This window comes from Eptesicus fuscus, chromosome 12, assembly GCF_027574615.1.
Source record: "Eptesicus fuscus isolate TK198812 chromosome 12, DD_ASM_mEF_20220401, whole genome shotgun sequence".
NCBI lineage: Eukaryota > Metazoa > Chordata > Mammalia > Chiroptera > Vespertilionidae > Eptesicus > Eptesicus fuscus.
In genome coordinates, this window is record NC_072484.1 from 29,111,411 (window position 1) to 29,124,703 (window position 13,293).

At 42.2% G+C, this 13,293-nt stretch overlaps 1 protein-coding gene across 3 annotated transcripts in view; it reads right to left on the minus strand.

Annotated features, from left to right (window-relative positions):
- ATRN (attractin) overlaps nucleotides 1-13,293 on the minus strand; it is a 167,202-nt gene that overhangs the window by 37,922 nt on the left and 115,987 nt on the right. For all 3 annotated transcript variants that reach the window (XM_028144728.2, XM_054724370.1, XM_008141034.3), the window contains one exon: nucleotides 12,841-12,998. In XM_028144728.2, coding sequence (XP_028000529.2) covers nucleotides 12,841-12,998 — 158 coding nt within the window. The remainder of the gene's footprint in view (nucleotides 1-12,840; nucleotides 12,999-13,293) is intronic.

The following is a 13,293-nucleotide window of genomic DNA, read 5'->3' on the forward strand; positions in this document are numbered from 1 at the left end:
TTTAAAATATCTTCCCTCACTCCTTCCCCTGAACAATTTAGTTAGTTTCATGAATTGCAATGGAAAAAAAATTAACATTTTTACTTGAAAGGTTTGGCCCCAAAAGAAAATAACTTGAATCTTTCCCAGGGTAGGAGTGAGGGGAAGGATAAGGGTAGAGGAAGAGAGGATAGTACTTTGAAATAAAAAGAGGCAAGACGCAAACCTTGAGACTGGGAAATGGAGGGAACGAAGAGGATGTTTTAGAGTTTTGAAAGTGCCAAGGAATATGGGGTGCAAAGGAATGTGGGATGACTGCATGGTGGGCCTGGGGGCTCTGGAGCCTTAGTGCTTATTCTGTGTCCAAGCTTGTCACACACATGGGAGTGAGGACAGCTGCCTTTAAACAAACCTCATGGCCACTGGGCCAAAGCGCTGGGAGCAGTCAGTGAGTGTAGATCAGAGGTCCTTCCCTAGATCTCTGGTCTGTTAAGCCCCGCGGTTTCCACACATCACTGAGAGAAGGGAATGGAGCTCTGTGAATACAAGCTGAAAATGAATTTATAAACTATGGTAGGAAGAGTACCATTCACAAACTTAAGTGAATGAGTATGTGAATGAATAATGAATGAGTACAAAAAGACCACCTTCTAATATACAAGGATTAAAAAAACAGGAAAAGGCCGAGGCCGGTTTGGCTCAGTGGATAGAGCGTCGGCCTGCGGACTCAAGGGTCCCGGGTTCGATTCCGGTCAAGGGCATGTTCTTTGGTTGCGGGCACATCCCCAGTGGGGGGTGTGCAAGAGGCAGCTGATCGATGTTTCTCTCTCATCGATGTTTCTAACTCTCTATCCCTCTCTCTTCCTCTCTGTAAAAAATCAAAAAAATATATTTAAAAACAAACAAACAACAACAACAAAAAAACAGGAAAAGGCCTCTAATCTTTTATCTTCACAAGAATGATCTTCATTGTTAGAGCATGCAAGACAGGGAGAGGATGGGAAAGGACAGTTGGACGCCCTGTGAGGCGATGCAATCTTGACTCTGAAGCAGCACCCGTCAGGCTCTGAGAAAACCCAAGTCTATGTGTACCCAGCAGAAACTCTGTGGGCTGCTCCGAGGCCTTGAGGCCAGCAGCTCCACCAGGGCTCAGCTCTACCTGGTTTGGGAGCCCACCAAGACTACAGGCCCTCTGCTGCTCGAATCTCCTTGAGAGGTCAACCTCTGCAGATGCTGCAGGTCTCACATTAGGATCCAAAAGTGCTGAAGTGGACATGCCTGCCATCTGGGCTCCTGGCTTCACCATGCCAATCTTGCCACATAGTTCTGGTCACTGCAAGGCTGGAAGCCAGGAAAGGACTGTTTCTCCTATAAGAACTGAGCCCTGTCTACAAACAGCTTTCCACTCAAGCCTCAGCTGTGCTGAGGACGGAAGATTTTGTGACCACTGGCTGAGCATATTCTAACCTGGGTCTAGTGCTGCCAGCTCTTTGAGTTTTGCTGTGATACAAAATAACTTTCTTTAAAAAACAAACAAACAAATAAACCCCAAAGTTCTATATGAAACTCTATGTTGAGACCACAGGCCCTGGACTGGATCCCAGTGCTCATTACCTGGCCCCACACACCACCCATCTAATGCTGGTTTGTGCTGGCACAAAAATTGTATACCCAAGCTCTGGCCAGAGCCCCAGGCTGGTGAATACCACCGAGCCACTCATTCCTGACATGCAAGCTAACACTCACCATCTGTCCACTCCCAACCTCCCACCTCAATACTCCTCTGTGCTTTCTTCCCCAAATTTCCTTCCAGCCATTCCTTTTCACCTCTCCAAAATTCCTATTCCATTTTATCATGCTCATTAGTAATTTAGAAAACATTAAGAATGACACACACTTTGTTGAAGTATCAACAAAGCAATGGTTCCTGCTCTCCCCCTCTCTTCTTAAGGCTTCTCTCCAGAGGACTCTACCTTTAATTAGGATTATTTTCTTTTTAAATTTATTTCAGAGAGGAAGAGAGAGGGAGAGAGAGATAGATGAGAATCATTGATCGGCTACCTCTTGTACACCCCCTACTGGGGATCAAGCCTGCAACCTGGGCATGTGCTCTGACTGGGAATTGAACCCTGATCTTCTGGTTCATGGGTCGAGGCTTAACCACTGAGCTACACTGGCCAGGCTAATTAGGATTCTTTTCAGTTCTTCTGAGTGATACCTTTATATCACTAATACTTTTTTTTTAATTTGTTCTTTCTTGACTTAGCCATGTTAGGCATTACTTCCTGACTTCCTGCTATAATAGAAAGTGATTCAGGCCATCATCCCCTTTCCCCTCTTCCAGTATAGTTATATCACTGTTTTGAGTGTCTCTGTTTGCGTCTATGTTGTTATCCTAAGGGTGATGGTGATAGAAAGATGCCAACAAAGACAGGAAAGGGATAGAACACCCTCAGATACAGGGAGAAGATGTGTCTGTTACCCACAACTGCAGGAGCAGGAGAAAGTACAGCCGTGGCCCACTGCACGGCAGCTTCCCAGGCCTCACAGCCTCTGGTGCACCCCTGCTTGGGGTTGAAGCCAGTAGCTCTTGGGGAAGTCCCCCCACCCTCATTTTCATCAGGGTGAGGTATCTTGGGCTAAGAGAGAAGGAGTTTTGCCCTCGATCCCTGATTGTTCTAGAGACTGCCCAGCAGTGGCCGATAAATGGTAAAACCCTCCCAGTGCAATGCTGTGTGCTTCCTGTAAAGCAAAGCAGACGTCCGTTCTGAGACCTATCCCAGCTGAGGCACATTCCTGTAGCTACCTTTAGGAGGGTAAATAATAAACTTGTATCTTTATTTCTTGTTTTATCACTTGTATTATCTTTTCCCACTTTTTTTATTATGGAAATTTTTTAACTTTATAAAAACGTAGAGAGAATAGTGTAATGAATCCGATGTGTTCATAACCTAGCTTTTTAAAAAAATATATATTTTATTGATTTTTTTACAGAGAGGAAGGGAGAGGGATAGAGAGTTAGAAACATCGATGAAAGAGAACCATCGATCAGCTGCCTCCTGCACACCTCCCACTGGGGATGTGCCTGCAACCAAGGTACATGCCCTTGGCTGGAATCGAACCTGGGACCCTTCAGTCCACAGGACGATGCTCTATCCACTGAGCCAAACCGGCTAGGGCCATAACCCAGCTTTAATAATGACCAGCTCATGGCCAATCATGTTTCATCCATACTCTACCCACTTTCCTGGTGATCATATTATTTTGAAGCTAATCCCAGACTTCCTAGCATTTCATTTTTTTAAATACACACACACACACACACACACACACACACACACACACATACACACACACACACACACATATATACATACATATATATATTATTAATTTCAGAGAGGAAGGTAGAGGGAGAAAAAGATAGAAACATCAATGTGAGAATCATTGATTAGCTGCCTCCTGCACGCCCTCTATTGGGGATCAAGCCTGCAACCCGGGCATATGCCCTGACCGGGAATTGAATCATGACCTCCTGGTTCATAGGTTGATGCTCAAACACTGAGCCATGTTGCCGGGCTCATTTCATTCTTAAGTATTTCAATACAGATAGTATCTCCTAACTACCCGCTCTAAAATCAGGAATGTTTGTGTGCTCATCCTTTCCTTTTCTCCTGCCTCTTAACTCTTTTGACAAAATTTCAACCTAAAACAATTCAGTCATCTAACACCACACTGTGGAGACTGGGATGACAAATTCTTGGTCTCCAACCCAGCTAGTTCCTTAGCAGAGGTCAGCAATCACTCTGACATCAGACAAAGCTGTCAGAGGACCTTTAAAGAAGTTATGAAAGTTGCAAAGAAAGAGAAAGTTCTGATACCAAGCCTAAATCTCTTGTAACTCATAACTATGCATCCATCTAGCAACATTTATGGAGTGTCTACAACTGATTAACACTATGCTATAAACTGAGGGTTCAGAAATATAAAACAGTGTCCTTACCCTTAAGGGAATTTTTGTGTAGTGAAAACCAGACAAGTCTAGGTTGTGGAGGCGCAGGTAAGGGAAGGAAGCTGCCATGGGATATGTCTATGGGTCATCAGCGAAACCTTGCCCTGGGTTTCTAAACAAGAATTATACCTGCAAACCTCAACTCCGGCCTGGCTCCTTCCAATCTATTCTCCAAACTGCTGCCAGAGGGGCCTTTCCCAAACTCTGATCTTTGTCACTTTTTGGCTTAAAGCATTTTAATGACCCCACCCCCATGGTTTTCAGACTACAGTTCAAACCCCTCAGCAGAAACCTCCAGTCTCTTGATGACAGCCTCTGCCTAGCCCTCCAGCATTTGCTCATAGGACGACCATAACTTCAGTTCTGCTAAACTCCTGTAGTTCTTGCAAGTGATTTGGCATGTCCTTTCCCCACTCACTGCCTGACCCCAGGTTCCTTAAGACTCAGCTCTGATGTTGCTCACTCAGACTCAGGCGACACAGGACACACACTCCCTTCCCCACCCAGGAGCACAGTGCCTGACATAGCTCCTGCTATCCATTCATGGCTGCTGCTTTGAGCCAGAAAGTCTGCCGAGTGCATGGATGTTGAAGGAAGCCTAGTGGGTCCTGGTTATGGAGAGCACAAGAGAGAGGTCTGCTAGCGATGGGGATTTATCCATTTTAGCTATAGGTGATGTTCACAGATGGTGTGGATGAGACTGTCCAGGGAGAAAGGTCCAGAGGAAACCCAAGGGGACAATGTCATTGAAAAGCTCAGAAGAAATAGCCAAAGTCACAGATGAAAAGCAAAAGAGAGAAGACTTTCAAGAAAAAAGAATAATAAGTAATGATCATGATGAAAACCACAGGTAGTACAAGAGCCTTGAATGCCACTTGAAGCAAGGAAAGACTTATATTTTATGTAGTTTAGTTTTAAATTATTTCATAGCTTTGTAATTCTTAAAACCCTTAAGTCACAGATATCTAACACCAGGAGGTTTGTATATACATTGGCATCATTATTACACAATTATTACAAACATTAAAAGTATATCTGACACTATTCCTAATATTCAAAGAGTGGAAACAACCCAAGTATCCATCAACAGATGAATGGATAAATAAATGTGGTATATCCACACAATGAAACATTATTCAATCTTAAAAAGGAATGAAGTACTAAACATACTAAAAATGGATGAACCTTGAAACCAGAGCTAAATGAAGAAGCCAGTCACAAAGGACCACATATTATGTGATTCAATTTATATGAAATGTCCAGAATAGGCAAATCCATAGAGACAAAAAGTAGACCGATGGTTTTCAGAGGCCGGGGGTGGGGTAGGGTGGAGGGTGGGAGGGGAGAGGGAGAAATGGGAAATGACTACTAATGGGTATGTGATTTCTTTTTTCAGGTGATGAAAATATTCTAAAATTGATGTGGTCATGGTTGCACAATTTTGTGAAATGTTAAAAAACACTACATTGTGCACTTTAAATGGGTGAATTGGATGGTATGTAAATTATATCACAATAAAGCGTTTACTAAAAAAAGTATATCCGAGTCAATAAATGTTTCATACATCCTTTGCTCAGTATAGCAATCCTGCTAGCACCCATAAACATAACTCTAAAATCTAAATGAATGCCTGGTTCTCAATACAAATTCTGTGTTGCCTTCACTTGTGAACACTAGCCTCTTACATAAAGTAGCAGATGAAACACCCAGCATGGAGAGGGCTTTAATATTAGTTCCACATTACAATAACAACCTCTGTTGCAGAGCCAGTAACAAGCTAGAATCCCAGCTTCACTATGCACCTTCCCCCCTGGCACATCTGTCCGCTCTCTATCTTGAATACCTATCCTCCCAAATGATGGTCCTGGCTGAGCTGGCTGAGTCTTGCTCACTGGGGAGAACACCTAGGATCACATTCAGAAAGCAGGGTTGGGGGAGGGGTGCTCACCCACAGGAGCAGCTGACTAGAAAACAGGCACAACTAGCCCCAACATACCCTCCACCCAACTACACACAGGCCCTTTCAGTCTGGGTAGGTGTTTTTTTAAACTGCATCTACAAAGACTTTTATAGTTAGTTTCAAATTCCCTCAGTTAGCAGTTATAGGTTTTGATCTGTTCCTAATTATGGAAAAGAATCCTGGGATCAGTTCAGAGTGAAGGAACTTGAGTTTAGCATTACCATTTTTAAAGCACCAATGTTTACATGAATTTCCGAGTACAGAATTAGATTTCCTCAGTTACTTTGCTTTAAAAAATGAGAAAGACAGAAAAGTTATTTTGGTTGCACTGAAAGCCATACTGAAATTTAACTGAATGGCCTACACTACTGCACCATTTAGACATCCTGGTTCTCTACACTTTTACTGAATTTGTACAGTCTCTAAGTGTGCATGCGTGTTTTTGTGTTTAAGAGCTAGCTACATCTAGAAGAGTGAAGGCTCTGAGGAAAACAGAATAATAAAGAAACATATAGCTCCCTTTGTTGAGAACATGCCTGCATCTGCCTAGGAAGACACAAGCTTAGCCCTCCGCCCAGCGCACATTCAGATACAGTCCCAAGTGCAGAGAACCAGTCGTGTGAAGACACTGAGAACACGCTACAAGTCTAGTCACACTGTTTGCAAATACCAGAGAACAAAAAGACACATTTTCAATAGAACTTACCTGCTTTTCAAGGAAAGCTTGGCAAACTAAGTGGTGAGCATGCCATCGTTTATTTTCAAAAGTGCTCCTGAATGTAGCTTTCATAAAGGGCTCTTACTCAAGTGAGTAATCCAGCCCAGGTAAAAGCACCGAAAAAAATCAGGCAGAAAATCGACATCTCTTTGATTTTTAAACTTAAAATTCGTACTTTTTAAAAGTAAGTGTGAGGAAGAGATCCCTCTAGAAGGAAATGCTCTAAAACCATTTCAGTGACTTTCAGAGGGTGGAGCAACAGGGCATGGGAAGGAAAAAAACTAGAACTCCGTATTGGCAACAGCTCGGCTATCTCCAGCACAAAAGCCTGTTTATGTGCACAGAGCCCTCTTTCCAAATGGGAAAAACGTCAGCAGCATTAAGTCAAGATTCTCACCAAGATTCTTAAAAATATTAATTATTTCTTCAGCTATACGCTGAAGAACAAAATCTGAAGTTCAACTGGATTCAGAATATCATGAGGTATGCCATTATGAAAACAATCTCAACTTAAAAAACAAGTCAATAAATAACATTTACTAGAGCTCAAATCAAGTATTTTACAAAGGTATATGATCTATAATTTGATAATGTTAGAAAATGCTACCAAGCTCAACCTCTTTGGGGTCAGACAAGTTACCTAAACCCCTGGTTGACCCCCAAGATTCCCACTATGTTAGTACGTACACCCTCCCCTAGAGTGTGGAGGACCTGACCTAATCAGATGACCCCTTTTAAAATAGGGTCTAAGGTCAGAGTTAGAGAAAGGTGAAGCCTCAGTAAATTATATCTGTTTTGGGTATAAAATTTTTATTTTTAAATGCTACAGAAATAAAATAATGCAGAATGCCAATTTCTAATTTTCCCCCCAACTCAGGAAAATTTTCTTGCAATTTATCCAACTTGTATCAATAGCTTGTTTCTTTTGATTGCTGAGTATTATTCCATGATATAAAGGTAGCACAATTTACTTATCCATTCACCTGCCAAATAATACCTAGCTTGTTTCCAGTTTAGGGCTGTTATGAATGAAGCTGCTAAATACAGCCAAATAGGTACAATAAATGTTGGTGCACAGGGGTCTGTGTGCCAGCATGGCTCAGTGGTTGAGCGCCGACCTATGAACCAGGAGGTCATGGTTCGATTCCCTGTCGGGGCACATGCCTGGGTTGCGGGGTCAATCCTCAGTGGGGGGAGTGCAGGAGGCAGCCTATCAATGATTCTCTCTCATTGATGTTTCTATCTCTCTCCCCCTTTCCCTTCCTCTCTGAAATCAATATAAACATGTTTTTAAAACAAATTTTCATTTCTCTTGGATAAATGCCCAGGAATGCAAGTGCTGGGTTGTATAATAAGAGCAAGTTTAGTTTTACAAGAAAATGCCAAACTATTTCTTAGAGTGGCTGTACCATCTCACTTTCCCACCAGCAATGTAAACATGATCCAATTTCTTGGCAACCTCTCTAGCATTTGGTATTATTATTTTCAATTTTAGCCATTTTGATAGGTGCACAGTGATATCTCATTGTGGTTTTACTTTGCATTTCTTTAATAGCTTTTGATGCTAAACATCTTTTCATGTGATTATATGACACTACAGGCACGATGCCCTCTTGCAATCAGGGAGCCCTTGGGGGATGTCTGACTGCTGGCTTAGGCCTGCTCCAGTTGGATATCCTCAGCGCTGCCGTGAGCCGGCTTTTGACTGAGCAGCGCTCCCCCTGTGGGAGCACACTGACTATTAGGGGGCAGCTCCTGTGTTGAGCGTCTGCCCCCTGGTGGTCAGTGTACATCATAGCGACCAGCTGTTTCGCTGTTAGGTCGATATGTATATTAGCCTTTTATTATATAGGATATGTACATCCTTTTTTGGTGAAATGCTTCTTTATGTCTTTTGTCCATTTTCTAAATGATGTGTTTGTTTTTTAATGAATTTTCAGAATTATTCTTTCTCTTTTTTTTGTTAAATCCTCACCTAAGACATGCTCACTGATTTTACATGCTCCAACCAGGGATCAAACCCAAAATCTATGTATGTACCCTGAACGGGAATCAAACTCGCAACCTTCTGGTATATGGGGCAACACTCCAACCAAGTCACACCAGCCCAGATGAGAATTATCCTTATATTCCAGATACAAGTGCTTTGTCGGAACTACAGTTTGAAAATATTTTTCCCCAGTATGTAGCTTGTCGATTCATCCCCTTAACAGGTTCTTTCACAGAAGAAAACCTTTTTGTTTTGATGTCCAATTTATCAGTTTTTCCTTTTATGGGTCATGTTTTTGTTGTCAAGTCTAAAAACCTTTTGCTAGCCTTAAGATGTGAAGATTTTCTACTAAAAGTTTTATAGCTTTGTTTTACAATTAAATCTGTTAATCCATATTGAGTTAATTTTTTTAAATTTTTTTTTCCTGGACCAACAGTTCTTTTGAGACCCAATTTCAATGTCCACCAGTTCCTTATGTGTACATGTCGGCACTGACTTTTCAGTTCTGAATGGTGGTAATGCAGGTCCGACTCCCTCTAGTTTGGTCTTGCCCGGACGCAGGGGCACGGCTTCACCCGGACTCAGGGGCGCATGGCCTCACCCAGACCTGGGACCCAGCATCACCCAGGCCCCAGGGTGCGTGGCCTCACCCAGACCCAGGTGTGCGTGGCCTTACCCGGTCCCGGGATCCAGCCTCACCCGGACCCAAGGGTGCGTGGCCTCACCCGGACTCGGGCGCATGGCCTCTCCCGGACCCAGGGGCGCGGCCTCACCCGGACCCGGGACCCAGCCTCACCCGGATCCAGGGGCGCACGGCCTCACCCGGACCCGGGATCCAGCTTCACTTGGACCCGGGATCCAGCCTCACCCGGACCCAAGGGTGCGTGGCCTCACCCGGACTCAGGGGCGCGTGGCCTCTCCCGGAACCAGGGGCGTGGCCTCACCCGGACCCGGGACCCAGCCTCACCCAGATCCAGGGGCGCACGGCCTCACCCGGACCTGGCATATTGAGTTAATTTTTATGTAAGAGAGTTGTGATGTTTATGTCAAAGTTCGTTTTTTTGCCTATGGTTGCTCAACTGTTGCAGCACTACTTGTTGAAAAGGCAATCCTTCCTCCACTGAATTGTCTTTGCACTTTTGTCAAAAAACAGTTGGGCATATTTATGTGGATCTATTTCAGGCTTCAGAATTCTATTCCGTGTCCATTCTATTGCATGATCTGTGTCTATCCTCCTGCAGTAACCCAATGTTTTGGTTACTCTAGCTAAATAGTAAGCTTTAACATTGCATATAGTGATTCCTCCCACTTTATTCCTCTTTCTAAAAACTGTTATAGCTATTCTAGAATCTTTATCTTTTCATATAAATTTTAGAATAAGCTTGTCTATATTTACAAAAAAAATCCTGCTGTGATATTTATTTATTTATTTATTTATTCATTCATTTATTTATTCATTCATTCATTCATTCATTTATTCATTTAATCATCACCCAAGGATATTTTTCCATTGATTTTTACAAAGAATAGAAGAGAGAGGGAAAGACAGAGAGAAACATCTATGTGAGAGAAACACATCGATTGGCTGCCTCCTGCACGAGCCCTGACCAGAGCCTGGGTGGTGGAGGAGCCTGCAACAAAGGTACGTGTCTTTGACTGGAATCAGCCCGGGACCCTTTGATCCACAGGCTGATGCTCTGTCTACTGAGCAAAACTGGCTAGGGCATTGTTGTAATTTTTAAAACTATTTTTGTTGGGGTAAAATATATTTAAGATAAAATTTTCCATTTAACTGTTTTTAAGTGTATGATTCAGTATACTTAAGGACAGATGCTGCAAAGGTTAGATAAAAGGACAGTGTGAATAACTTTGTGTCAATACATTCGAAAAATATAAGAAATAAAAAATTACCTTAAGTTACTCAAACAGAAAAAGAATATCCAAAATATCCTATAACTATTAAAGAAGTTGAATCAGTAGTTAAAAAAATCTCCACATAGCTCTGGCTGGTGTTCTCAGTGGTTAGAGCATCAGCTCTTGCACTGAAGGGTCACAGGTTTGTTCTAGGTCAAGGGCATATACCTGGGTTTCAGTTCCCTCCAGGCCTCCCGTCGGGGCATGTGCAGGAGGCAATCAGTCAATGTGTCTCTCTCACATCAATGTTTCTCCCTCTCTCCCTCCCTTCCACTCTCTCTGAAAAACAATGGAAAAAATATCCTCGTCTGAGGATTTAAAAAAAAGAAAATCTCCACATATAAAACACCAGAATCAAATGATTTTAAAGGACATCTATCAAGTATTCAAGGTTCATGTAATTTTTTTATCATGATAATGTTTTAAATTTTATCTTTATTTTTGAAAGTATTATACATGTCCCCTTTTTAAGCTTCATGTAATTTAATATTATATAATCTTTTCCAGAAATGAGAAAAAACTCCACGATTATTAAAGGTTAATTTAACCTTGATATAAAAACAATAACAAGGACAAGAAGGGAAAATTATCAGACGTTCTGACTCATGAAATAGATAAAATGTTCTAACCAAAACATTAGCAAACTGAATACAGCAATGCTTAAAGAAAGAAAATGACACATCATGCCGAAGTCAGGTTTATCCCAGGAATGCAAATGACTTCCCAGGACCTGGCTTATGCAAAACAATAAATCTGTGGTGCTTGCCATTCACTGACAAAGGAAGCACAGGGTTTGGGGCTAAGGTCACAAAATGACTATGTGCTGAAGTGCAGAGAGCTTGTGAATGTCCAGGTAGAGATGTCTAGGCAGCAACCAAGAGTACTTACTGGTCTGGAGCTCAAGTATAAGCTGGGCTGAAGACAGAACACTGAGAATCACCAGTACAGACCAGTACCTACAAATGGGATGGAATTATCCAAAGAAACTGGGATGAAGACAGAAGAGAACCAACCTGAATCCCAGACAACCCAATGTTTAAAGAAGAGGATTCCCTAAAAAGACTGGCCAGAGAATCAGGGAAAGAAAGAACCAGAAAGGCAAGGAAGACAGTAACTCAAGTCGCTCTACGAAGGAGAGGGGACAGGAGAATTCAGTCACTGTTGTTCACTAAGACAGGGCAGTTTCAGGATGTGGTGAGGGGAGAAGGCAGGCTGTTTTTGGCTGATGAATGAATGAATAAGAGAAAACAGAAATAGGGAATGTGGTCAATGCTTACAAGAAGGCTGGCTGAAGAGGGAAGCAGCCTGTGCCAGAGCAAAGGGAGAAGCCCATTAGAGGATGAACTTGGAGACCATTTAAATAGGGTGGGGAGAAAAAACACAACACAGAGCCTATCCTCCACATTTCAGAACGGAAAAGATTGTTCTTTAGTCACAGCCCTGAGGCATGAACATACAACTACCAGAATTAGATTGCAAACCCATCCTACTTGATCTGTGACAACTTGCTTCAGTTGACCATGCTTCTGAAATTCAGCAAACAGCCACAACCCTAGTCCAGTGACCATGCTCCTATGGCTAAAAGTGAACCAGTCCCTGAAAGTCCACTCATCCCTAAATTCCACATTTACCCAAAATGAAGGGGGTAAAGCAAAAAGTATTAAGGTCTTCCTCAAGGACAATTATAAAAAGCACAAACTGGAACATGGATCTTGGAAAAGGGAGAGTCCACTGGTCTGGAAACTGAGAAAATAAGCAGATGGATAACAACAGTGGCTGCAGTAGGTGACATGAATCCTTTCACATCACAAGTATAGAAATCTGAGCTGTGGAAAGGCTACCTGAATTGCACAGGAGCAAGCTAGGACTCAAAACCACATCTGTTTGGCTGTAAGGCCTAGGCTCTTTAATGTGAACTTATAGTGCCTTTGTATCCATCTTATTCATTCCAGAATTGAAGCTCTTTATGTAGCTCTACAAACTTTTACATGGCCAGTGCTAAATGAAGAAATTATACAGCTATAATTATCAAATTTGTTACATGCCACCCTATTTCAAAAGTGTTGACAACTTTGCTTCATGAGTGATTTATACCATCTCCACTACAATCTTCTATGGTACTCATGTGCTCAGCACTCCTTTGTTACAGATTTAGAGGCAAAGCAATACTGTACAGGTTGATTACTGCAAGTTCCAAATTAGTGAATTTAGTTTCTAATAAAGAGAGTTCACCATGTCTGCAGATGAGACCAAAAAGCACATCTTACCTGAATTTTGATGGGCCAGGTGAAATTACTGACATAAACAAAGAAAGTGATATTTTGGTGGTTGCGAAAATCAAACTTCTCATTAGAGAAGCTATCTTTGTACTCCTTAATGTTGGTTTTCGAAACAACAGGCATCTCTTCTCCAGCCTGGGTTCCAGCTATTAGAAAGAAAAGAATAAAACAGAAGAAACTTTTTGGGGTGTTTGGGGGACAGAATTTACCTTCATTACTAATAAGGATAATAGTTAGCAATTACTAAACACTTACTACGTCCCAGGAACAGCCTTTTAAGAGCTCAATCTCATTTAATCCTAACAATAACTCTATTATCCTCATTTACAGATCAGGAAACTAAGGTTCAGAGAAACTAAGTAACTTGGTTCAGGTCACACAGCCAGTAAGAAGTGGAGCTGCGATTTGAAGCTGGGAAGGCTGACATTCAAGCCCGTACCC